Here is a 27996-nt window from a genome sequence, read left to right as displayed (position 1 = left end):
AAATCTTGAATCTAATATTAATTTTATCATAAAAAGTCAGAAATAGGTTATGATAAGTTACTTATTTTGAAAGGTAAATTTTATATATTCTAGAAATAGTAGCATTAACTAGGCTTCCTGAAACTTTAAAACTAAGTAGCACATTATTACTTATATATACAAAGCAAATTTTGAAATGAAAGAGGCTTTCTCATTAATCAGAAAGCTTATTTAATTAAAAAAAAACCCTGTTACTTTGTGAGGTGTTCTAATGAATGAAACAGATGACTCATCTGTAGAGGAGATGAAGAGGGGTGGGGATTTGGTACTTGGTTAACCACCAGGTGGGATATCTATGCCAGAGTGCCAAGAGCAATCCTAGCTTCATTTCCTGCCCCAGCTTCCTGCTAACATGCACGTTGGCAGCCAGCAGGTGATGGCTCTGGGGTTTGGGCTCCCGACATGTGGGTGAGCTGATGCAAGTTTCTGGCTCTTGGCTTCAACCTGGTCCAGTTCTTGCAGCCATCAAGGGGGTGAATCAGCTAGTGGAAGCTTTCTGTATCTGTAACTCTCCTTTCTCTCTCTTAAATATGAAGAAATCAAATTCTTTAAGAAATCATAATACGTACTTGGGAATGAGGGAAAGTTGCCCGATGCTAGAATGGTGCCACACAGCATGTGCCAGAGCTAATGTATAGCTACAGCTCATCTCGGAGTAGGACTGGTGACAAGCAGTGAAATCAAAAAGGCGGAATGGATAGCCAACCCACTCAGTTTCAGTGGTCAGGCTGCGGCTGTTGATAACACTCACAATTCGATCATGAAGAACAATCCAGTATGGCTCCTTTAAAATCAAAGAGAAGCCTGATTAAAAACTGCCACTTACCTAATTGAACCCTGGATCCCACAACAGTAGCTTTTTCTAATCGTTTGCAGGTTCCTACTTAGTTTAGATTGCAATGGGGATCACGAAATAAAGCTGGGGTTGAGGGCAGGGACTTCCTTGTTGTATAAATGTAACTTGACAACAATGGAGAGTGTCTGTGAGTTGGAAGGCTTCATATATTTATCTGTTTGGTTCAGTTAGTACCTGATATTTACCATGCAATAAACTGACTCTACCAACAGCTACTACACAAACACTGATATACACATACAGTTCAGAAATAAATATACATTCTTTGAAGGTATAGAAGGATAAAGTGATTCAGAGGACTGCATATTTGCAGAAATCTGGAGACCTCTGGTAGCAGCAGGATTCAGATACTGAACAGACAGCTGTGTGGTATTGACTGGATACATATGAAAGTCAGAGAGAAGTCAGGCAAGCAGGTACTAAGCTAGCAAAGAACAGCAGGCTTAGGAACCGGTCACGGAAGGAGGTTCTGAACAGTGTCTCATTCATGAACTTAGCAGACGACTGTAAGGCTTGCTGGCATGAGGAAAGCTTCTAGACACACAGTGTTAAGTGGCTGCAATTAGATCAGATTATGGTGTAAACAACTGAATGCATCCGCAGAGACCTGTGAGTCAGGTCAATGGATTTAGATACGATTAGAAAAAAACAAGCAAACAACCCCTCCTCCCCTGAAACAAAAAAGTCACTGCACACTTAAAACAGCAACAATTAGAAAAAGACAATAAAGAATAGCTCACTAACAAAAAAAAAAAAAACAAAAAAACAAAAAAAAAAACAAAAACAACCAGAAAACAAAAAAAGTCACTAGATTTTTAAAGCAGCAATGATTAGAAAAAACAACAAAAAAATCACTACAGATTTTTAAATCAGTGATGATTAGAAGATACAAAGAAACACAGCCCCACCCCCACCGCCCAAAACAGAAGTCACTGTAGATTTTTAAAGCAGCAATAACAAAAATTGAACTACTTGACTAATTTACACAATGCCCTCATACAGGCTCACCCTGTAAGCACCCTTTTTCTTTTTGGGTGATAGAGAACAGGTACATTTCGTCCCTAAGTAGAAATTATAATGATTAACTCACTGGTAAAGCAGTAATGATTAAGCCAATCGCATTCATCCAAGCTGTAATGTTCTCTCTCGGCACTAAAGGTTGACTGCAAGTGGACAACACAATACCATGTGAAATTATGAAAACATTATGCTAGACAACAGATCTTAACTCTGAGAAAATTATACTCATAATGATAGACCTGACAACTGATCAACTCTAATAAAGCTAACATGGATTTTTTAACTGGATAAAAGTTTAACATGCATGGAAACTCAAGTGGTCTTTAAAAGTTTAAATTGTATCTTTAATAATATGGGATAAAAAAACTACTTATAGTTATTCCCCAATCATCATTCCTTACTTGTTTATCTAAGAGTATCTTAACTGCTTTTATAGTGACATTATTTTTAAAAGTCAAGTTAATAAAAATTAGAAGCACAGATTAATGCAGGGCTTCTGGTCCTGTCCTAAGCTCATTTGCTTTGACTTATTTTGTAAAGACAGGACCTGAATCTAAAACACCTTGTTATCCAATGTCTACTGCCCTTGGGGCAACAGAATGGCCCAATAGCTCCAAAAAACATCATTCTCTTTAGAAATAAACAATGAGTCTTAGTGCATGAGGCAGGTTACATACCTCTTCAGGACAACATTTAGAAGAGCATTGCCAACATCTTCACCTGGCACTGCCAAGGCCATGAGCTCCACACAAGTAACATGTAGAGCATGGGCAGCTGGGTTTGGAAACTCATTGAATCTCCAGTCACAGTTTGGGAAAGGTCCAGGAGATTTTCCAGCCATCGGTATAGATGATTAAGGCAATAACAATTTGATTATTTTGAAATTAATGGCTCAAATTTGGGGCTTTATAGTTTTCAAAAATGTAGTCACATATTTATTTATTTATGACCTCCCAAGAAGTGGTTATTTACAATCAGAGACAAGAAGAGGCATAAAACACAAATCAAATACAATGGACTTTGACGTGATTGAAACGTATTGATAGCAACCACCTGATCAACCTCAAGGAATAAACTGTTGCTCTCACAAGGCATAAATGAATTCCTCAACTGTCATCCTATAATAGCTATACATGCAGCCGTGGTATTTCTAGGCTTTATCAAACTAATAATTTTAGGGCATTAATATGAAAATGACTTCTTAACCTGTTTAATCTCAGAAAATAAATTACTTTGCACAAGAAACTAAGTCTTAGTCATTTACAGTTTAAGTAGCAACATCTAGGGTCAACATAAAAAAGATGTATTATCCTTAACATAAAATCATGAAACATACCAGTACGTAGGGTTTCTTCCTTAGAAAATGGGATTTTCTTCAAAACAAATCTCCCGGTCTGCTTTGTAAGGAGTGACCGGAACAGGGACCCTGAGACCGACTCCACCATCCCGGACTCGGGGCCACCTGGAATGCACTGATTGCCCGCTTACCCATCACTACCATAAATCTCCTGGGTCTCAGCCCCTTAAGGCCCACTAGTCTAAGTAAGCTTAGGAACCCTGAAGTTTAAACTGTGTGATCCACCAATCCCGAGGCATTCATCCCAGGGGTCCACCTATAGCTGCATCTGCCAATCCCGACCCCACGCTCCCCACACCCAGTTCGAGGGAATAAAGGTGCCTCTTCACTTTGTGCCTCTCCCTCTCGTCTTCTCTGTTCTGCTCTTGACTCTTCTCTTCTCTCTGCTCTGTTGGCTCCTCTGTATTCTGCTTCCACTCTTTCTCTCTGCTCCTACTTTCTCCGTGCCCCACAGCTACTTCCCCCACGGAAATAAAGGCCTCTTGTGTGTCTTACTGTGCCTGGCGTCTGAGGTTTGTGGCAGAAAGTTAACATGCTTGTAAATAAATATTTTAATGGACAGAATCTGAGCTTATCTGGCATGATACTGTTAACTTACAATTTCAAAACTTGTTAACTCCCCCCCGCCTAATGTTTTAAAATTTAAAGCCCTAGGATACATAAAAATATTACCTGGAAAGAAAAAAAGTATGCTTATACAAATCAAAATGCTGTTACTCCTGAGAACTCTGGAAAATCACATCGAAAAGGATATTGTCTACAAGTCGGCCAATCAATCTGCAATAGTAGGAATCTTCAGGGATCCAAGGGTTGTCCTCTCGTGCATTCATGGCACACTTCAGGTAAGTGTCACTTAAGCACCAGCCCTGCGGTCGATTATCTTTGAGTGAACCAATGATTGCATGGACGAGTTTTCGTTTAAGAAATGCACGCTGTCTCAGGTGCACTTCATAGTAATGCAGAGTATTATACAGGTAAGTCACTGGTCGATCTGCAAAGACGAAAATACATCACTACAGTGTTTATCACATTGTTTAAAAACTGTGAAAAATGAATCCTCTCCTTTCAAGGTTACTCAAAAGCAGCTCAGATTTTGAAACCATTGTACATGCTGGAAAACTGAATACAATTATCTTGATCTCAGAATAGCTAGAAGGCTTCTCACAACACCTAGTTTGTATTTAAGGATGTTTGTATTCTGAGCTAGCAATTCTATTTCTGGAAATGCATCCTCAAAATAACATACAGCAAAGAATGTCACTTTTTTTTTTCAAATATGCCTTGTACTTTCTTTCTATAACTTTTCCAAATGAGCTTTTTGACCCATATAACCACACGAATCATGTGTAATCCTCATCCAAGAAGCTTATCAAGATCTCTTCAGTTGAATGTTCTTACCACTAACTATGTTCTGAGCTTACAGTTTTATTCATTTTTTTTCCAATGGAACCCCACAGCATTTATTCTTTTTTTAAATTTTTACCTATTTTTATTATTTTTATGATACTTTTATATAGGTATCGGGATTCCCCCTCTCCCTCCCCACTTCATTATTCTTATGGCAACGTTGGTGCTACAGGGAAACACTATTACAAATGCAAACAAACTGCTTTACATGTACAAAGATTATTTGCATTAATATTTTTAATCAAAAAAATTTTTAATTATTATTAATCACACTGCATTATGTGACACAGTTTTATAGGTACTGGGATTCCCCCCACCCTTCCCCAAACCCTCCCCCCAAGGTGGATTCCTCCACCTTGTTCCACAGCATTTATTCTTAAAACACTTCCATTTTAAAATGTTTTGGACAATTCTAATCACACCTTTATGCAAAATACTTTGGATTTTGTAGGTATTAGATAGGATTAAAATTTGCAAAAGCTCACCATGAAATTTATATAATCCTCCTAAATGATCTAGGAGAGTCTCTAGTGATTTGGATACTGGAAGTAACTCTAAAAATCGATGGATTACTATATCAAACACTGGAAGGAATCGAAGACACACGTTTCCAAAATAGATTGGCAGGTAGGGAGACTGGATCTGTACCGGAGGATCGACCTGTTCTGCCAGGCCCTCAAAATACAGCTTCTCTGGATATTTCTGCGGCAACGACAAGATAGTAAAGAGTTAGGGAGTCTTTTCTGAAAATCTCTTTAACAAGATAAATAAATATTATGTAAATATTTCTTTCTTAGTATTAAGAAAGAAACTCTTTAAGTTATACTTTATACATATCTAGCTTCCTTTTTGACTAAAATTACCTCTACTAAAACTGCAGTTTCAATTCATGAACATTACTGAAACCCTGAAGAAACAAGAGAGCTAGTTCATTTCCTGTGAAGGAACTTTAAATAAAGCTCATGGAAATGCTGTTTCTTAAAAAAAATTTACATGGATTTCAAAATTCATTTTTACCAAAATAAACCTATCTACCAATTCGGTTTACCATGAACTGCTTTAAGTTCCTGGATTTAGGAAGCAAAAACAGTCACATCAATTAATCAAATCCTACGGGGGTTTTAGACGGGTAATGAAGGACACATTAGAATGAGTACCTTGTGATAATTCATGTGCTTAGTGTGCCAGTCGTTCTGTAGCCAGTGCTCCGGAGAGTTCTCCTTCACAAAGTCACTTACTCGATTTCTAAAATCATTTGGTTTGAGTAACAGCAGCTGAATTATGAAGTAACAAACCTGGGCCTCATTTCCTTCATGACTACGCATGGCCTTTGAAGAGAAAAAAAAAAGAACGAAAATGGCCAAGTGGTGCACAAGCATGGCTCTGCTATTTAGTCTCCAGACGAAATAGAGCAAAGCCTCGCCATCATTACAATCCTCCAGGGAAAGCCTTTCCTAAATCAGTGGTTCAGCATCGCCCAACGCATCTGAGCAGCCTTCGCAGATGTCTGCATCACGACTCCTTTCTGCCTGTAATGTCCATCTTTACCTTCACAAATTTAACATATCCTTCACCACTCACCACCTGGACAGAAGTGATCTCAAATTGCTTCCAAGTATTATTTTTCATATGCTTCTCTTGTCCGTTCATTTTATGTATTTAGTCTTTTTTTTTTTTTTATATATAATCCATTTTATTGTATTGTTGACAATCTTTACATAGTTAACTATAGTTGAAGGAAAATCAAGAAAGAGAAGGAAAAAAAAAAAAAAAAAAAAAAAAAAAAAAAAGGTTCAGGGGGATAGGGAGGTGGGCAATGCTATTATGTCCATATTGTTTCCATCATGTATCTGAGGTAAAAGGGGGTATTGAGGGAGAAGCCCCACCCGGTTTCCCGCCCACCCCAAGTCCCATATGTGGGGCATGCTCTGAGATATGTGCTCAAGTGGAGTTAATAGTTCTCCAGTTATGAGTCACTGCCAGTTTCGCTCGATGAGGTGGTCCACTGATTGATATGGTCCATCATGAAGTCTCCATTTGTCCCATATTTCGCTGCCAACATGTAGCTGAGATGAATGATTGTCCTATTCTGTCTTCTGTCTTTTCTTGGTTAGAATTCTGAGTCCAGCAGTTCAAGTGGGGAGATCTCCAAAGATACTTTGAGGTATTCCCAGACCAGATTCTTGTATGTTCTAGCAAGCGTATTTAGTCTTAATTCACTTGTCCTAGTATAAACTTCTTTACAAGTGTTACTTCATCATTAACAGGCTAATGTTAATGAACTAACTAACCTAGATATCACCACTAGAGATTTTTTAAAAAATAAAGCACTTCCCAGTTTGGTTTAGTGTCTTTTCTTAAAACTTTGCCTGAAACAGACATCAAAATCCTGAGGAAAAACATTTAAGGGACTTTGAGTGGCTATGAAAAAACATTTTTGTTAGAGCTATGGTTAAGAAAATGCACAAAAATAGCTGTATTAACACTCAAACCGTCATGTTTAATTCTTCCTGCCTCTAGCAGAACTTTGAGAATCAACTCAGGGTCTCACTAATCAAATTTTTAGCACATCCAAAGACTAAGACCTTATCTGTTTTATTTCTAAACCTTTGTGCAAGGGACGTAGTAGATACTCAATACATACTTACTAAACGAATGAATAACGAAGTTAGGGATTTTAAATATCCTCAGAGAAGTGAAAGCGAGGCTTGATTAGAGCATAAATAAAATGAATACATCAAAGTCATATAGAGTAGGTCAGAACAACAGCTATCTGTCAGAACTATCATACATTTTGGTCCAAACAGAATGAAAAAGCTTAAACTACATTTATGCTTACCAGGCAGAGAATTAATCTGTCCAATGTAACAATGTTGTACTTCCACACCATGTCATTAAGAATTTCAATGCATTTATTCAGTTGTTGACCCCCTGCTGATGTAGAGAACTCATATACGAGGAAATCTGCGAATGTTCTCACATGGGCTACCAAGGCCCTGGCACCAATCCTCTCTAACACTCTGCAAGGTGGAGAGCAAACAATGAACTCTAGTTCCATAAGGACATAACGATTGGTTAAATCAAAGTTGGGTCCAGTCTTTTGGCTTACCTATAGCCAATCTGATTGATATGATCTGTTTCCAAGAGCATTTTCCACAGAAGACAGAGGAAGAGAGGGGGAGAGCCCTGCACAGGAAAGTGGGTAATGATTTCATTTTCATTCGACATTGACTTCCACTTCCTGTATTCCTCCTCCACATTTTTTTTCAGATTAAAACGGCTTTCCTGAGGTACATTATTTTGTTTAAAGAATGCCTACAAGGAAGATCAGAAGTTTATTTCAGGGGTAGCAGTAAAAACAGCACCGAATGTTGGAATTAAAAAACAGTTCTAGACTTAAATTCTGATATACTAAACTTCAGGTAGCCTCAACAACTTAGCTTGAATTTCTTTATTATTTCTTGATTTCACTAAATCATTTCTAAGATTCTTTTTACAGACTTCTTTGTTTCACAAGGTATTTGTTTATTTGAAAGGTAGAGTGACAGAATGGGACAGTGACCTTCTATCCACTGATCAACTCTGCAGATGATCAAAACAGGCAACACTGGACAAGGAGCTTCAGCCAAGTCTCCCACGTGGGTGGAGGGATGCAAACACTTGGGACATCTGCTGCTTTTCAGAGGCCATTTGAAGGAAACTGCATTGCATATGAAACAGGTCGCACACAAATCCATGGCCACATGATTTACTGGCCTTTGTGGGCAGTGGTTATACCACCCTTTTGATTTCCGAAAAAGAAATTCCAAGCAAGCCTCAATTGAATGCTTCTTTAGTCATTTTTAAAGAAGGAAAACAAAGAGAAAGAGATGAATCCAAGTTTGGTTAGGTATTTTGTCTCTATACGGAAAACACATTTCACTAGCCTATGATTCTGAGTACGAGCTCCAGGTCATCAATAGGAGTATCAACTGGGAATTGCAAGAAATGCAGACTCAAGCTCTATCCCAGATATACTCAATCAGATCCAACCGGCAGCTCAGGAAGCGCCTCCAAGTGATGGTAAGTGTTAAGTCTGACAACCACTTTAATTCTAATAAAAGGAAAAAAAAATGAACAATGTCAATGCCTTAAATTTGCTGGAAAAGCTAGAAGACAAAAAGTTTGTCTTTCCTGAAATTTATAAAGCCAGATTTAAAGCTTTTCTGTATGATTTAAAAAAAATTTAGTTACGTGTAGCGTGCATGCACTCACAGATTCCTTTACATTTTTCCCCATTTCAATACAATACGGGAAAATTTTTTCAGATAACATGTTACTTTCTTGAGATTCTAAAACTACTAGCTATCAAGAAAAACTTATAAAATTAAATTTTTAGAAGAGGCATAAAAGCTAATTTTTTGCAAATGCTGTTGACTTTCTCACTAGAATAACACTGTGAAAGCGAAGGATTTTATATGTCTTCAGTATATAACTACCTGTAGTGGTCCTGGAAAACAGCTCAGGGTGTGTGAGGCCCAGTTATGGGGAGTAAAACTCATGATGGTCTGAAGAATGTCTTTACACCAAGTTCCCTGAATTGAATCAGAGCCTGTAAAAAAGTCTAAACAGAAACAAACAGATGTAATGCAGATATAAATGGCATCAATAGCTTGTGAACGGTATTATAAAGTCACAAATACGTACACTCAAAATCTCACTGCCAGTGCATACATTATGCAATTATTGTCAGCTTATGCCTCAATTTTCTGTTTATGAGTGACTTCCATTATTATATTAGCAAATGTAATGTAATTAGTGAGTGTAGAGACATGAAAAGACACATGGCCTACTTAAAAGTACACATAGCCTACAAGAAAAGTACACATAGCCTACTTAAATATGAGAGAATTATCCTCAATATTTTGTTTTGGAAAAAACAAAACAAAGAACAAAACAAAACAAAACAAAAACAAAAAACATGGTTCTTATAGTATGGCCTACAGATCTCAGGGTCCTCACTCTCCTTTCACACTAATTCACTGAGGGCAAAATTGCACAATAATGACATCTAGATACTATTGTTGGCTCTTTCTAGTGTGTTGTATGTGCACCAATAGTGCAAAGGCAAAAGTGGTAAAACTGCTGCACCTCATGTGAATTAAATATAGAGTAAGATTACAGTAACAGTTACTGTGTTCTTCACCACAGTCTCAGTGGAAAAAAAAATCAAAAACTGCCAATATCCCTGTTCAACTATCCTGACGAAGCAGCAAAATGACTAAATATCAACCCTTCAGTACAATCTTATTCCACATGACCCGAAGAGAAGCCGGTGAAAAGCGTTCTGAAATAGGATGAAGGCACTGCATGGCGAGGCAGTGAGTTAGGCTGCCCATGATGCTGGTGTCTAACTCTCCATACTGGAACACTGGCAATTCTGAAGCCAAAAATCTTAAAAACCAGTGCTGACAAATAATATAAGATGGCTCTAAACAGAGAGCCAAACTAATTAGGAGAGTGGTCATACAAAAGAACTTTCATTACTGTCTGCGTTTTTGAACAAATATATGGTATATTATCTCCACAGTAACCAGCAGAATCAGGGCATTCTTAAATAATTCATCTGTCTGAGTTTCTGGTCCCATATTCACTGTACCTGTTACATGAGTTGCTCTAGCCAAGGTCAGTATCAAGGCTCGGTTCAGTTCCTCGGATTCTGCTGACAACACCGTTTTGGGGTCACTAAGGAAGCGTGTAAACTGCGGCTGAACCTCTGAGCTCCCTAACGCTGTGATGAGCCTAAGGGCGGTGCTCTCAACACTGAAAGGAGGCAGAACAAAAGAAACATGAAAAAGTCACACATGGAACGTACATCATTCTGTGTTAATTACAATGGAGAAACATACCAACTACCGACTTCTCATCTGATTTCAAAAAAAATGACTTCTTTTTGGTGTAAGAATCAGTGTTACATAATTTTGTTTAAAAAAAAAAATTGGTGTTGTCAAATTTTGTAGTAAGTTAAAAATGACACATCTGGAATTGCGACCTTGTGGTCTGTAGAGGTAAACCATTTCTGTAGGCATTCAACATTTCAACATTTACATTTTTCTTCCTATCTGAAATATATTTTCACTTGGAACAAAATTAAAATAACCTGATATTCTAATCATGATTTACAATGTTCTTTTTTTTTTAACAATTGTTTTTTTTTTTTGAACAATCTTTACATAGTTAATTAGGGTTAAAAAGGTTCAAGGGCTATAGGAAAGTGGGTAAGACTATTATTTCCATATTGTTTCCTTCATGTTTAAAGGGGGCTATTAAGGGAGAAGGCTCACCCAATTTCCCACCCTCCCCGTGTCCCAGATGTAGGGCATGCTCCGAGGTTCTTGCTCAAGTGGTTTTGATGGTTCAACAGTTATGAATCGCTGCCAATCTTGCCACTTCAAGCACGATGAGGTCTTTGAAGAATCCACTGATTGACATAGTCCATCACAGAGTCTCTGTTTGCTCAGTATTTCACTGCCAACATATAGCTGAGATGGTTGATTGACTTGTTCTGTCTTCTGTCTTTTCTTGGTTAGGGTTCTGAGTCTAGCAGTTCAGTTGGAGAGACATCCAAAGAAACTTTGTCCGAGGTGTTCTCAGACCAGATTCTTGTATGTACTAGCAAGTACAGAGCCTGGCACAGTCCATCACCACGATCAGCTGGTGGTTGCAATTGCTGGGTGGATTCTGTTTTCAGCCCCGACTTCCACTGGAACCAATGGGTGTTGCAGTCCAGCCTGGTTCTGCCCAGCACATACTCAGCCCTCACATAAACCAGTGGGAGCTGCAGCCTAGTCGGAGTGACCCACAATAATCCCCACCAGGCCCTCCCCCTACCCTGGTTTGCCAGTATGTGTAGCAGTAGACCAGTTTGTCACACACCCCAATCAGCTCTCATACATTTCAATGGGTATTAAAGCTTTGTTCCATCTAACCAGCTCAACTATCCAGCCCACACATATGCTGTTAGGTATCTGTCTAGCCATCCCAGCCCCTGTCCTAGTTTTCGTGCCCTCCCGTGGAAGTGGTACCCCAAGAGGGAGGGCCCCAATATTTTCCTTCCAGGACTCTCCCACTCCCAGATTATGCACTCTCTAGGTGGTTCTGTGGTTTGACTTGACAGAATTAGCCCCCAGTGCCAGCTTTTGCCAGCTGATGCTGTGGCTAAGTCCAAACCAACCCTCACCCACTCTGTGTTTGCACCAGCAGGAATAATCAGCCCAGCCTGGCTTCTCCCTGATCTGGTCCACATGAGGCACACAGGTGTTATAGCCCTGCCTAGTCTGGTCTGCCCCCATCCCAGCTCACGCTCTCCAGTGGGAGTAGCTGTCCAGCAAGGGAACCACCCCTTACTCCCCTGCTGGCTCTGCCCCTCCCTTCCTGATTCTCACGTGTGCTGGTTGGGCGCTGCGGTCATATTCAGTACAGGCAACATCATCTTGGCATTCCTTATTGTGCACTGGTTTTTGTTGCGACTGAACCCGGCTCGACCCACACTGTTCTGGTACTTGGATTTGCCAGTGGATGATGAGAACTGACTCAGCCCGGTCTTCCCCCGACCCATGCCAAATGTGTGCCAGTGGGAAACTTTCCATGGCCTGTTCTGGGCTGCTCCCTATCATGTTTCTTGCGCTTACCTGCTGGGTCTGTGTCCTGCCAGAGGAGCTGCCCAGGCTCCACCATCAGAACCCCTCCCAATGCCAGATTCTGAGCCTACCAGGGGGTCCATGAGCCAGCCCTACTCAGTTCACCTCCTGTCCCAGCAGGAACAGTGGCCCCTCCCGACTGGCCTTTAACCCAAACTGGTCCCCGCTGCCGAATGTTTCAGCCCAGCCATGGCTCATCCATACCCACAAATGGCTCACACATGGCTCAGTAGGGGTTTAGACCTTGCCCAGTCCATCCCACATCCACCCTGGTCCTCCAGGACACCAGAGGGTGCTGGAGTCTGACCTGGCTTGGTGCATCCAATCCCAGTCCACACTTGTGCCAAGGGAGACTACTACCGTTTCCTGATTAGAATGCAGCCCCCATTCCAGCCCTCACACCCCTTGGTGGGAATCTCAACCCAGCAAGAGTTGTCCCCATAGCTCCCCAACTGGGCCTGTTCCCAGCCGTAGATCACGCGCATGCCAGTGGTTGCTCTGATTCAGCTTGGCTCAGCCCCTCACCTGTCACGGCCTCTGCCTTAGACACTGTGGCTTAGAGTTCCTGGCTCATCAGACCAGTAGGTGCAAGAGCCTAGCTTGGCATGACCTGTGCTCCATCGTGGTCTCTAGTTTCACTTGTGGGCTAAGGTTTGCTCAGACCTGCCCGGTCCACCCTGTTCCATTACCAATGGACACATTACCCAGCTGCTAGAGCTACTTTGCCCAGCCTGTCCAACCCCCAGGTCTGGACCACATGTTCACCACTGGGAGCTATGATTCACCAAGGGAGTTTCTCAAGTTCCTCCGCTTAATCCACTCCCAGACCCAGTTCTCATACATGCCATTGGGTTTAGGCCAGGTTCCAGCGATGTCTGGCCTTCCATTTAGCCTTGTATGAGCTGGTGAACATTGCAACCCGGCCCACCCCACACCCTATTCAGGATGCACATCTGGGTGCTGCTGCCTTGACCAGTCTAGACTATTGAGGGTTCCCCTACCTGTGATTGATGGCAGGCTCCTTGGTCACACCTAGCCTAGTCCATCACCACCGCAACCCTCGAGCTAACCAGTGGGGCTAGAATTTCCACAGGGTTTGGCCCACACATCCCTCACAGTATCTACCCCCGGATATGGTTCTCGGGTGCTAGTTAATGTAATGGTCCTGCTTAATGTGACCCTTCTCCTAATCCATCATCATGTCAGGTAACAGGATAAGAGTCTGCTGGACAAGCCCCGAGCCATAGCTTTTGAATGGACTGGAACTTGGTAGTCAGCATTATTCAGTGATTACAAGTTTTTCAAAGGAATAGTTACTGTCATTGGGAATCTTTATGATTGATTCACATCCTAGAAGCTCAGTGAGTTCAACCTGGAGCTACCTAAGCAGCGATTCAAAGAACCAAAACCCCAGAGCTGCTCAATCACGGAGACCTCTCCCTTCGGTGTACTTACCCCGAAGGGAGTGGCCCCCAGAGCCCAGGCAGGCTGGGGACAGCTCACCATGTGTACATGGTGGCTGCCGTCTGGGATCCAACATGAGATGCCCGTCCTGAGACCCACCAGCAGCCAGGAGGCTGCTGAAAGTTTAAACTCCCAGGCCCAAGGTCATGCCCCTCTCCAATCCCATTCACTGCCCAATGAGGGAGGTGGGTGGGCCCCGGACCTGCCCAGTCATGGAGACCTCCCCCCTCGGTGTATTCACCCCAAAGGGAGCGGCCCCCGGAGCCCAGGCAGGCTGGGGACAGCTCACCATGTGCACGTGGTGGCTGGCATCTGGGATCCAGGCATGAAACGCCTCGTCCTGAGACCCACTGAATTACAATATTCTTAAACCCATCATTCTAAAAGCATTATGTTTGAAATGTAAGAATAAATGCCATGGAAGTACACATTCTAAATCCAAAGACTCCACGGCAAGCACTCAGCCATCCTAGCTCATTCCTCTAGTTTAACACTGGTTTCTACTTCTATTCTGAACATAAAATTCTTTAGAGGCAGACAAGTTTCACAGCAAATAAACAAAATAAACCATAAAGAATAAAGTTTCCTAACTCCAGCAGAGTTTTAATAAGTTTCATGGGAAGAAGCCTTTAGTAAGCTCACCAGAGATGCAGCTGGTTCTGGTTGGTTTGTGCAACAGCAGCCAACGTATGAAGGTGACTCAGAAGCTGAACTCGGTAATGAGGCTGAATGTGGTGCATCCGGTAGCTGAACATTTCAAGCAATGTATGCAAGATTCCCCAGGCATGAGACTTAAAAACAGTTGGCAAAAGTTGACCTGGACAAACAAGACAGTTTAAGATACCAGTGGTTAAAAGTTTTCCATTGAGACACATTTGAAGAAATGAAAACACTCGCATATACATTTGTGCAAATATATTCTCCAGATTTTCTCCTTTTACTTTGAGGGGGGAAAGTCTATAACCTAATTACAGCAGCACATTTACTCTCTTCCCTATGGAATTACTACACAGACTATAACCTTTTTCACTTTTATCTATTAAATTATTTTTAGAAAGAATATTTCCGATTTTTAAAGTATGAAAATCAGTGACTAAAAAAAAAAAAAAATCACAGCATATCCACCTTATTTCCTTCTTCCTCCCGAAGTAATTCTTCCCAGGTAACTGAGAATTGAATAGACATACTAAAACTTAAGGCTAAAATTACAGTGTTTACTGCAAAGTTACAGGGGGAGTCAGCTATTACACTGGTCCAGTGTAGAAAACTTCCTTGTTGCCAAGCAGAGAGCGGAGGACAGCACTGTTACCTTAGGGCAGAATCTATTTGCATGAGCACTGGATCAACAGCCTCCCTTTTCTGGCCATTCTGTTTAAAACACAATTGATTCCCATGATTCTCACACTTCCCAATGCTTCCTCTCATTTTTCTCTTACTGTGCATGATTTACATCCTGTTGGATCCACTTACTTTCTTGTTTAGTGCCTCATTCTCAGGAAAGGCATGGTAGGGTAGTGACTTTTAGTCACTGTCAAGTCCCCAGCATGTAGCATAGGATCTGCTGAATTAATGAGTGGCTAATAGTTACAAACATGAGAAAATTCTCTTACTGATAAATCCTTTAATGCCCAAGGACTCTATTTCCATATAAACCAGTAAACGACTGTAGGTTTCCACTAGGGCTGGGGCCAAAGCCACACTGGAATTTGCATGAGCGAGTTTTATCACCCTGGTTGCAATGCTGTGAATAAGGCTGTGGAGGAACAACAACAACAAAGAAATTAAAGTATATTATTTTAAACACAAATAGAGGATACCCTACTAATCTGTAACTAAGTAGATAGCTGAACATATGGAACTGTTTCATCTACTACACCATTTTTGTTTTTTTTTTTTAAAAATTGAAGGTCAGATATACAGAGAGGAAGAGAAACAGAAAAAAATTTCCCATCCATTGACTCACTCCCGAAGTGGCCACAATGGCCAGAGGTAAACCAATCTAAAGCCAGGAGCACGGAGCCTCTTCCAGGTTTCCGACTCGGGTGCAGTGTCCCAAGGCATTGGGCTGTCCTCAACTGCTTTCCCAGGCCACAAGCAGGGAGCCGGATAGGAAGCGGCGCTGCCAGGATTAGAACTGGTGTTCATATGGGATCCTGATGCTTACGAGGCAAGGAATTCAGCCACTACACTCATTTGGTAATGTTGGACAACCATGATTTGAATCAAATCCTGATTTCTATAATTTCAATACATATCTAATCCTTCTGCTCAGGGGAAAGCAAACTTTCAGTACAGCTCAAATAGGAGCATACTTTAATGATTTTAGTCTGTTTTTGTTTTTAAAACATGGAACTAAATACCTGCAAGAAATTACATGACTTGTCATATAAAATTACCTAATAAATCACTACTAACTCTCAAATATTTGATTCTAACAGGGTTTTGCTCGAATTTGTCACACATGCAAGTGAAAAAAAAAAACAAACAGCTTGGCTTTTCTACTGATGTCCTACCTGGAGACACAGACTTATCTTCAGTGTTTTAACTTTTTAGCTAGCAGTTAAACATTGAAGGACTAGAAACAAAAATATGGATTTCTAGCCCGTCTCAAAAATGTTTTGATGTTCTAGCTTTTTAGTTGCCTGCATTTTTTTCTTTTCTTACACTACAGCAATTAGCTCTAGTGGAAGCACCATAAACAAATCCACACAACACAGGTGGTTCCAGTCCCTTCTAAACCTCTACACCCACACACATTAGAAGCACTACTGCTGGCCTCCCATCATTTCATGCTAGGCTTTACTCACCTGTATCCTCAACTTGGCTTCTCAGAGCACTTGAGGTTATACAATCACCCAACAGAGATTTTTCCATTTTGTAGAAACTATTACATCAATTCTAAATATGTAAACCTTCTATCTAATCAATAGAGTAGAAATTCTGTTTATATCCCCTGATTCAGCAATTCAAACTTGCCAAGAATTAATGAAAATATGATCATGATGGATACAAAGACAGACACAGAGTCTTCATCGCCATCTTTGTAACGCTAAAACACTGGCAACAATCTTTGGTGTCCAACAACATAGAACTGGCTAAACATTCATTAACAGTTACACAAAAAACATCCTTGTGGCAATTAAAAAATACTGTTGAAGAACACTTGATCTGAAAATATGCTCAACTATTATGAGAAAAAGATGGTTATAAAACAGTATTTCAAGATTTGCCTATTTTTGCCTAAAAAAATCCATGAAAATTCATCTATAAAATGATACAGAAAAAAATCTGAGACTAGACACTGATAATTTTTAAGCTTATGTCTCATGGGAACATCATAGCAATGATTTTCTTTAGGTTTAATTGTTCATTTTAGAATTCCTATAACAACATTCATTTTTTGGGGGGTGGGGGCATGAAAATCATGCCATTACTTAAAAAAATTTATTCTTGGCTGTAAAAGAGATATGTAGCCAACAAATCAAAGTTTACATTATACTTATATCAAGTTGCTGATATGAGCAAATAAAGAACATACCTCATCTTGGCATGAACTGTCAGAGAATCCAGGAGGTTCATTGGCAAGGGAGTAATAGATCCTGAAGCCAAACAGCTCGTTCCAGGGAGCGGAATCCTCATAATTCCATTTCCATAAATAGTTTCTACCAAAGCTCCCATGGGTAACGTAAAACACTCTGAATTTGTAGAATATGCATTACACAACAAGGCAATCTTATAATCATTCATTTGTAAACTTTTATTTCTCAGACTCTGCTGTAGAAACCTAAAAATTCAGACCCCATTAAAAGAAAAAGAAAAAACTGTAAAAAATGTCCACAGAGTTAACTTTCACTTTAGAGAAGATCAGCTTACTACAACTATTTATAAGTACTATCTGTAGTCCTATACAACTATTACAGTTTCTGTGTGTAACGCAGATGAAATACACATAAAAATTGGGTAGCATTTAAGAGAAAGCAGTGACAGATTCCCCATCTGCTGGTTTACTCCCCAAACAGCTGCAACAGCCACTTTGGGGCCAAGTGGAAGTCAGGAGCCAGGGACTCCATCCTGGTCTCCTACATGAACGGCAGAAGGCCAAGGAATTAAACAAAACTCCCCTGCCTTCCTAAGCATACTAACAGGAAACTGGAAGAGAAATAAAATAGCGAGTACTCAAATCAGCACTGTGATATTGGTTGCTGTCATTACAAGCTGTGTCCTAACCAGGTGCAGCATAACACTGGCCCCCTAAATTAAAAATTTTAAAGTGTAACACATAAAACAATGATCAGTCTTGAATACTAAAAACAAAACTATTAATATAAACAGGGTTAGTTAATCTAGCTTTTCTTTTATGTAGACACTGATTAGTTTCTTCTGTTATGATATGTAAATTAAATATTCATCCTGATCTCTAGTGGGAGCAATTTCCAAATTTCATAAATATTAAGAACAATATTATCCTACAATCCACTTTATTATTTGAGAGACAGGGAGATACAGATGGGGAGCTACCACTGACTGGAACCGGCCCAGACTGCAGCTAGAAGCTGTGTATTCAATTCTGGGTGCCAGGAAACCATCACCTCTGGTTCTGCATATGGGCATTAGCAAGAACTGAGAGTCAGGAGTCAGACAGAGAGCCAGAACCAGGCATTAAACACAAGTACTCTGATATGGGACTTGGGCAACTTAACCAACTGGCTAAATGTCTATCCTAACCTTCTGCATTATTTATTAAATAAGAACATTAATTGTCAAGCAACAAGCTTACTCATGATGAAGCCTTAAGGAGTGAGGTATTGGAATCTGTAGCTTGGAGTCATCATTTTGTGCTTTTCTGTTGAGGTGAATCCAAATACAAGTCATGGCAAATGCATGTGTTGACTGGGGTTTGTTAATATCAGGAACTGGGATACACTGAAAAACAATAATTTGTGTATGTTTTTTTTTGACTATTCAACAAATCTCATTAAAAGGTCAAAAGCCATAAAAGTTTGAAGCTACTGTAAGAGGTTTTACTTGGCATGTTTTTACTTGTAAAGAAAGTAACGAATTCACAGGTACTTAATCAAGTGTTCCTGCTATTAAAAGCAGTTTCAATTAAAAATCATTAAATTTAAATCTTTGCTTTAAATTCACAATTTTTATTAGCTTTGTTTGTAAGAATACTTAAAAATCAAAGACCAATTCCTGTGTCTCCCTTAGTTGCTTATTCTATCCATTAAATTAAAACATACCTTTCCCTAAAGTCTTAATAAGTTTATCAATAAACAAGTCAAACCCATGGAAACATCTGCTCACATTCAACATACAGTTTTATATATATTTTTTGTTCAATAATATGAGGATTTTCTAAACACTCAGTTGGTGTATTTAATTTCTTAATTTTGTTACAGTAGTATGTTCTATTTTAAGATTCAGAGATTATTTGATGAAAACGTGCAAAAGCTAAAATCAGTCTCATTCAAGAGGGTCCATGTTCTTATCATATAGAATCCTGACTGGCCAAAATTTCAAGCTCAACAGCTCCCATTACACAAATATAATAAACTTCTTTAACGGTAAAAATAAGCATATTATGACTTCTGAGAAATAACTGTCAAAGCCACCCACTGCTGCCTAACATTTCTGGCACTGTAGCTGAAACCTGTGTCATAATTATGAAGGTGTTTAACTTTCTGTAAATATTTACATTTTGTACAGACAAGGCAGTGTCCAAAAACTGGTTTATTTACTAACAAGTTAAGTATGCTTGTTCGCAACCCTCTTCCCAAAGTTTTTGAAGCTTTGATGCACTGACTTAAAATAAAATGCATCAACAGACATTTTTTGCAAAGTTAACACTAGAAATACAAATTGATGTTTAAAGGCAAAGTAGAACTGTATTTCTTCAGCATTCTGTCACTGGAAGTATATGAAAATCATCCTAATGATTTTTTAAAAAATTAATCATACTAATAAGGAAATTTCATTGTAATATACTGAAGATAAACTTCAAAGTCTTGCACATACTTTTCAAAAACAAAAAGTCTAAGAAATATGCATTCTAACTGACCATCATTAAACATATTGAATTCTGACAAGTAAAATGATACAGATACCCAGAATTTGCTTTAAAATAATTCAGCATTATAAAAATAGGAAACATGAAATAAGAATATTTCTTAGTGACAGGCACATGAGGGCATATTCTATTTTTTGTGTGTGTGCTAAAACATTTTTATAACAAATGGTTCCTCAAAAATTGGTAAGTAAAATACATCACATTTTACTTGAATCTCTCATGATGGGACATACTAAGATTCAATTAGAAACAAACACATTGTTTGTTTCTAACCATTCAATGATAGGATGCATTAAAATAACGTTTAGCACATCTTAAAATGATAAAACTCTTAAGAATGTAGGGGAGCTGAGCTTGTTATGCAAGACATTCATTGTGATTTAGGATAAACTTTAGAAATCATTTAGTTCAATTTATTTAGTAGATGAGTAAACCTATATCAAAGAGACTGAATGTCCATCATGCGTCATCATGTAACTGGGCAAATAACTCATTCAAATCCAGTACACTGCTCACAAATCAGAGCAAAATCTTACATATAAATCAGATATAATTCACTTATCACATTATTAAGTATTCCGTAAAACTTACTTCTTTTTCTGGGTAAAGCAGGTCAAATAGTTTCATGACAGGGAGAAAATCAGCTAGTGCATTCTTCTGAATACTTCCAGAAATGAATTGCAGGAGAACCCACATCAGATGATCTCTGCCTTTAATCAGTCCTCGCCCTGCTAACTGTAACAGATGTATAAACATGTGTATTCGTGGCTAAAAACAATGAGGCAGGAAATCTGCTGATTTGCTATTTATTCACCCATTTCATCTGAAAGAGTTACAAAGAGGGATCGATCTTTATTTAAACATTTATTTACTTGAAAGTTAGAATTAGAGAGAGAGAGCAGGAGAGAGATCTTGAGATCTTTTATCCACTGGTTTACTCCCTAGATAATCATGACTAGAACTAGACCAAGAGCTTCATCTGGGTCTCCCATGTCAGTGACAAGGACCCAACTTGGGTTACCTCCCACTGTGTTTTCTAGGTCATTAGCAAGGAGCTGGATGTGCGCAGAGCAACTGGGACATCAACTAGTGTCCACGTGGACGCCGGCATCGCAGACAGCAGGTCTACATGCTCCACCACAATGCTCAAGTTCTGTTCTTTCAAAAGTCAGGATCTAACCCTGGCATTTACAGAATCACAAAAAAGCTACCTGCTACATTATTTTAATATATGTGCTATATATACATATATTTCACTCATATATGTACATACACACATATATGTATTTTTTTCTATTCCCTAAAACTGCTATGTTTTAGAATATAAATGGATCTTGTGTGGATAAGACTCAAGTTCGGGCATGGTACAGTAGCCTAGCGGCTTAAGTCCTTACCTTGAATGCGCCAGGATCCCATATGGATGCCAATTCTAATTCCAGTGGCCCCACTTCCCATCCAATTCTCTCACTGTGGCCTGGGAAAGTAGTAGGGACAGCCCAGAGCCTTGGGATCCTGCACCTGTGTGGGAGACCTGGAAGAGGCTCTGGGCTCCTGGCTTTGGATTGGCTCAGCTCCTGTCACTGCTTGGGGGGTGAATCAATGGACAGAAGATTTTCCTATCTCTCCTCCTCTATGTATATCTGACTTTCCAATAAAAATAAAGTAAATCTTAAAAGACTCAAATTTAATAACATTATTAAAAATACATCATCAGACATGAGGAATATTTTATTATACTAACAGTATTTTAAAAATTTTCAAATTCTTTGAGTAGTTATCATAAGACTTATTCTTGGTTTCCTATAAATGACAGAAACTAATTTGGTGGCAGTGGAGGTATAGTGGTTGAAATGGTTCTTAACAACTTAAATGAAAATATTTCCCCAAATAATCCATGCTGTCCCTCTGATGCTCCTTGAGGGGGTGCTACCGTGCCTTCTCATCCTGAATCTCCCAGATTTTGCACAAGCAACACCAGGATAGAATGACTGAATTCAGGTTTTACAGTGGCAGAAAAAGAATAGTTAAGAAACCACAAAAGCGGGCCCGGCGGCGTGGTCTAGCGGCTAAAGTCCTCGCCTTGAAAGCCCCGGGATCCCATATGGGCGCCGGTTCTAATCCCGGCAGCTCCACTTCCCATCCAGCTCCCTGCTTGTGGCCTGGGAAAGCAGTTGAGGACGGCCCAATGCTTTGGGACACTGCACCCGCGTGGGAGACCCGGAAGAGGTTCCAGGTTCCTGGCATCGGATCGGCGCGCATCGGCCCGTTGCGGCTCACTTGGGGAGTGAATCATCGGATGGAAGATCTTCCTCTCTGTCTCTCCTCCTCTGTGTATCTGGCTGTAATAAAATGAATAAATCTTTAAAAAAAAAAAAAAAAAAGAAACCACAAAAGCCAATGCTCACATTCTCTAAAGCACAGTAATCCATGAGTGTAGTTGGCTTTGACCCACAGATTTGGTACACACCTTCTGATGAAGAGAAAGGACCATATGTGGAAAACTGGCAAACTGGAAAAGCACAAAGAAAATGAGCTGACTGGAGAGATGCTGCCACAGGAGCTGGCTCGTCCCACCGTCATCAAACTTCTCCTCGGTTTCAGATCGCTCCATTGCGTAAACCACCAGGTCCACCAGCTGGTCTTCCAGCACAGGGCAGCGTTGCTTGTGCTGCAGGACAGAGATTAAATACAGGATTCCAAAAGCCTCCCGGTTAGTTTAAGAAGTTACCAGTTAATGAGCATTAATTCTAACAAGAGGCTGAGAAGCATGGAATGAAGTTGAACTTAAGGTTAGATTTATCTATTAAAGCTGCATCATGTTACATCTTAGGGGATAGGTTTCAAGGAAAAAACAAAACAAAACAAAACAACAACAACAACAAAAAAAACCATCTTTTTCCGATCTACAAAACAGATTTTTCACCAATTTTTGACTTCCACAGGGCACTTCATGGTGGACAATTGTTATGTATTAACGAAAAAAATTAACATTTCAAAAGGCATATGAAATAGGATAACTGTTGTGATTTTGGAGTCTGAGAAGATGAAAATCTGAAATTTGCAGGGATTGAAAAGTGAGATAGATTAAAGACAGCAGAATGTGAATCCAATCACTATAAAGTAACCTACAAATTCACACTGACTTTATACAGAGGTCAATCTAAAACAGTTGTCAAATGACTCAAGTCTGCTTTTCAATGTGTGGTATTCATCTTGGGTCTGAACTGGAAATGGCTTCTGGAAAAAATTCATTCATCTTAGAGTTAACTTCTGCTCTCCCCTTTTGGAAGCCAAACATAATGCAGCTTTAATTTTAAATTAGACCATTTTAGGATCTAAAACAAGAAAAAGGATTGAGTTTAAACACTAAAAATGAAAATGCAACTTCCCTTTCTAGAGGCAAAAAGATTTGTGCTTTTAAAAAGATTTAAAATGTATACTTTTAACAAAAGAAGCACATTAAGCTATATTTTAAACCATTTTCATATTTCCTTTAGAAATATGTTACATGACATAGTAATAGGCAGTTGGAAGCCTTTCTCATGAATACAATTACTAATAGATGCTTTCCCCTCAATTTAAAATATGATTATTAGTCTTTTGCCATGAAAAAGGGATATGATTTCTCCGAATTTAGGGAAAAGTGCAAAATGGGGACAAATTTGGAAATAAACATAACATCATGGATAGCATCCCCTCTTGTGCATGCTCTTCGCCAGCTCCAAACTTGTAAAGCTCCAATATAGCTGCACTTCCTTAAAGCATGCAATAAAACAGACGTTTATCCCAAACGGTAAGCATCAATGGCTGTTCCTATTTTTTCCAAAGACACAATGTCATGATCACAGTTCAACCACATTACAGGTTTACGAATAGCAATAGTAACAACACCAGTAGAGACTACAGTACTTTCCCTCCAAATGTAACTGTCATTACAAAGCAGAGCAGAGTGCAACAGACAACACTACAGACTATTTCTTAAATTAACATGCAAAACTACTGTGTACAGGGCTTGAAATTCACTAGTTCTGCCAACCACCAACAACCTAAGAAATGTTGTCAGACAACACAAATTTAGAGTGAGATCATTCAAAGTATACAAGAGTCAGAAAAATTTGTGAAAAGAAGTAAAGCTAGGATTTCCAGTAGGAATTTTTTATTAGTAAAGTAATCGAGGTTGGAAATCAACTGATTAGTCAAATACTTCTCTATCCACGATGGTCTTTCATCAATCTACTTGAGGAAAAAAGGGTACGAAGCAAAAGGGGTTTTTAGCACCTGGGTCACTTCCAAGTTTCCCTTTTCAGTATGAGCGATTTGTCTTAAAACGCTGCATTTTCACTTATGTATTTTTAGGTATTTACTGATGGTCATTCATGCAATAATTTAAAGAAGAAAGTTAAAAAATATCAGGTTTTTTTACAGATGAAGAACAACCAGAAAATTTACAGTTTTAAAGCTGACAGTATTTCAATAGATGCCATGAGTCAAGATTACCCTCAAGTTCTCTGTTAAGAACTAAATCAGTCAGGAATCTCCATGGTGTCCATTGCCCTGGTAACAATACATCTACCACGGTGTTTCTGGGTAAAGCCAAGGATGTCTCTCAAATCAATGTCGCTTTTTATGTCAAAATAGACACTAGGATCAAAAGCGAAAAATCTGACATTTACAATGATCTTCACTACTTCAAAATCATAATAAAATCTGCTTTAGTTTTAAGTTATTAAAAGACAGATAAGATTCTCTACCACACAGCAGACTGTTTTACAAAGCGCATCAAGCTAATATTAGCAAAGTAGTTCAATGATATGTCAATAAAGGTTAATTACCAATCACAAGTTGGAGAAAATTTTGTAAACCAATGGGTACTACTAGCAATGGTTACTCACATCTTCCACTTTGAAAGCTTTGGTTAGTTTATGGCTTTAAAACACTGGCATAGCAAGCTGAATTTGATAGTTTATATTACATTTCTATACATATGTTAAATGATGTCTCAACAAATTAATTTAAATTCAATATTCTAACGATTGAGAACCACCTAACTGTAAAGTTATTTTAAACCAGGCACCAGATATTAATAGACACATTAACATGAACCCCTATCCATGCCCTTAATATTTTCCCAGGGTTAGATCAACTAAAAAAGGATGTTTTCCAGTTTTGGTATACCTTCCTATATTGAATAACACTTGCCACTTCTGTTTAACATTTGGCTGATTTTGCAGTGAAAATTTTAAACAAATTACACTTAGATTGACCTAAACTGCAGTATCGATTTGGAACAGCTTGGGAAGAAAATTCTGTTCTTCAATATTATTTATCACATCTCTGCTTTAGCCAAGAAAGGCACCAATCAGAATCATAGTCCTATGCCCATTAATACACTTTCAACAGTGTATTTCAAAACTATTTTGAAATAACTCTGGAAGTCATTTCAAAGAAAATGAGTGAATAACAGTCTCCTGGTAGACATAATTCATACACTACCATATAACACGAGCTTAAGGGCTGAATCTGTTTTGCAACACTTTATGTAGCAGAAAAAATTCAAACTTTCACACAAACACATAAAATAAGATTATTTCACTTTAAGTCCAACACTCTACCTTGCTGGTCATAGAACTGGGCTATTTATGACCTTTTGGATACGATCAATTTTAGGACAAGAGATAGCCCCATTCCTACTGGAAAAATGCCATATGGAAAGCTCTTGAAAAAGGTTTCAGGTTTCAAGTAAATTACTACATTGCCAGGGAAAAGGACAAGAAAGTACAGTGCAGGATATATTTCTCTGTAATGATAAAAGATGTAGTAAGATGAATTGGTTATTTTAAATTGTATGCTTCTTAAAATGTATTTTCACTTCCTATTTTACTTTCCATTAGATAAAATAACATTATCAATTCAGAATATTATCTGTCATCTACAAGTCCCCTCACTGTGAAGACAGTTACTGATGAATTGTGAATTTTGGACAATGTTTACACTACAGTGGGACCACTACTAATAATGTTCTGTCAGCATTTCCATTATAAACTTTATTTTTTATGGATTTATGTCTTAGTCATAAACTTTTTTTAGGTTGAAACTTGTTATTGAAATGATCAGATCAGAAACAGTCTTCTCTACATTGTTTTGTCAATTTCCAGTTTGAGAAAAACTGCCCCCAACAGAGCAAAGCTATAGATAGCTAAAGATACTTGGGGGAAGGTACTCGCAGCTCAAATGATCATGAGCTATGTTTATCCATCAAATCACAAAAACATTGTGCCAAATATGACTTAAAAGTTCATCACGAAAATTAGTTTTAAGACAGAGCATGAAGCATTCTTTTACAGTTAACTGAATACTTACCTCTAACTCAAGTGAAAGTTGATCAGAATTAATGACTTGGTATCTAAGAGCTTAAATCGACAGATTGTATGAGATAACTGTCAGATATTCTAGTGTGAAGCAGTTTTAGTTTCACATGTACAAAGGTTTGTCCAAACAAGGAAACTTGGTAAATTTTTCAGAAGAAAAAACTTAAAATAATAAGAGATAGTGCTACTAGGGTGAGGTTTGGCATGCAAAGTTTCAACACTGAGCAAGTTTTATGGCCAAGCTATATGTCCTTAAAAATAGGGCTTTATAAATGGAAGCACTGGCACAACCTTCACTATAGTATTGCAAACAGGAACGCTATTTTATATAACCTAAACAAGAATGTCTTTTTAATATAATAAAAAATAAAACTGGTCTATTTTAATATGTTGGGCTCAAAAAGCTTAACAAAAAGAATTGGAACCACTATTTTGCTTAAAATCTCAAAGGTGAAAAGTCTTAGAACAGACTTGGGACTTCATAAGAGTTTGGTTTATGAAGTTTGGCTATGGCGTTTTGCTGCCGCCATAGGTGAGCTGCTATGAGCAGAGCTAGCTCTAGGAGGACACTTCTGGCAAAGACTGACAAAGAAGGGTGTCTGTCAAGCAGGTGTGGGGTCACCTAAGAGTGTGACATTTCTTAGTCAATCCCCAGGTCTCCAAAAAAGACTTCCCTGTATAAAGTTTACCACTCCAACTTTTCAAAGCAGCTTATCTCTGTGAAAGTGCTTTTTTTTGTTTGTTTTTATTTTGTTTTAATTTGTTTTTGTTTCAAGGCAAAGACACTTAAGTTTTTTTGTTGTTATTTGTTTTAATAATATGGAAAGATAAAGGCCACCACAAATCTTTCCATCTCTAAAAATTCCACTAGCCCTAAAATATGAAAAATAGTAAATGGAGTGGGAAGGAAAAATGACCCATCAAAAAGTGACAGGATTTATGGAGTGCCAGGTGTTGTCTCTTTCTTTAAAAAAATAAGAAAAAGATATAAAAAGCAAATATCAAAAAAAATTAAAAAACAAAAATCACCATAAAAAAAGAAAAAAGAAAAAAAGAAAAAAAAGAACCATCCACCAAAAATAACTCTCATATCCCAAGAAGAAATTTTTTTTAGTGGCCTTGGTCTCAGCATGGTCCTGCCAATTTCAAGCCCCGACCATACACGTATTCTCTAAATGGAATCAGTGGCTACAAAGCGGCCAGCGTATCGTTAGTCACAATACAACAGTAAGGTTGTGAACATACCTGAGCAATGTTCAAGGTCTAGAGCATTGGAGGATGGGCAGGACAAGACAGGACAGAACAAAAATAAAGGAAGAAAAAAAGAAAAGACAAAACAGTGACTATGAGGCCAGCCTCAAGGAACCCAGAGTCAGCACAAACCCTCCCACATGCTAAACCACCAAAAATAAAGATACACCAAGAAAAAAACCAGCAAGGAGGCCACACGGAAGAATCCAAGGTTACAAAAATAGACACCCAAACAACAAAAAAAGTAAAAAAAAAAAAAAAAAAAGTAAAAAAAAAGTAAAAAAAAGTTATGGTTAAGTCATGTGTAGGTTTCTCTGTCAAAAGGTATACTTGAAACTGGCCTTATAGAAAAAAAAGCAATGCAAAATAAACCAACCTTCAAATATCTCCTTTTTAATTTAAACAATCTTAAGGCAATTTGTGATTAAAAACAATACATTGTTTAATAAGCCAGATACTAAAAAAAATCATCAAATAGTTCTTAA

At 38.7% G+C, this 27996-nt stretch overlaps 1 protein-coding gene across 2 annotated transcripts in view; it reads right to left on the bottom strand.

Moving 5' to 3' along the window:
• Window positions 1–27996, bottom strand: part of MED23 (mediator complex subunit 23) — a 40597-nt gene that overhangs the window by 3483 nt on the left and 9118 nt on the right. Inside the window, exons 11-27 of one of the 2 annotated variants that reach the window (XM_004587237.3) lie at window positions 27506–27523; window positions 22360–22560; window positions 20484–20627; window positions 18600–18745; window positions 17361–17606; window positions 15433–15575; window positions 14465–14639; window positions 10318–10481; window positions 9158–9282; window positions 7789–7994; window positions 7519–7699; window positions 5837–6007; window positions 5165–5381; window positions 4027–4263; window positions 2593–2758; window positions 1986–2058; window positions 609–823 (exon numbers count right to left, since the gene is read on the bottom strand). In XM_004587237.3, coding sequence (XP_004587294.1) covers window positions 609–823; window positions 1986–2058; window positions 2593–2758; window positions 4027–4263; window positions 5165–5381; window positions 5837–6007; window positions 7519–7699; window positions 7789–7994; window positions 9158–9282; window positions 10318–10481; window positions 14465–14639; window positions 15433–15575; window positions 17361–17606; window positions 18600–18745; window positions 20484–20627; window positions 22360–22560; window positions 27506–27523 — 2828 coding nt within the window. The remainder of the gene's footprint in view (window positions 1–608; window positions 824–1985; window positions 2059–2592; window positions 2759–4026; window positions 4264–5164; window positions 5382–5836; window positions 6008–7518; window positions 7700–7788; window positions 7995–9157; window positions 9283–10317; window positions 10482–14464; window positions 14640–15432; window positions 15576–17360; window positions 17607–18599; window positions 18746–20483; window positions 20628–22359; window positions 22561–27505; window positions 27524–27996) is intronic. The other variant, XM_004587238.3, reaches the window with a different exon arrangement.

The sequence above is a fragment of the Ochotona princeps genome, chromosome 1 (genome assembly GCF_030435755.1).
Source record: "Ochotona princeps isolate mOchPri1 chromosome 1, mOchPri1.hap1, whole genome shotgun sequence".
NCBI lineage: Eukaryota > Metazoa > Chordata > Mammalia > Lagomorpha > Ochotonidae > Ochotona > Ochotona princeps.
Note: the sequence above shows the minus strand (reverse complement) of the source record. Positions and strands in the feature narration are given on the sequence as shown.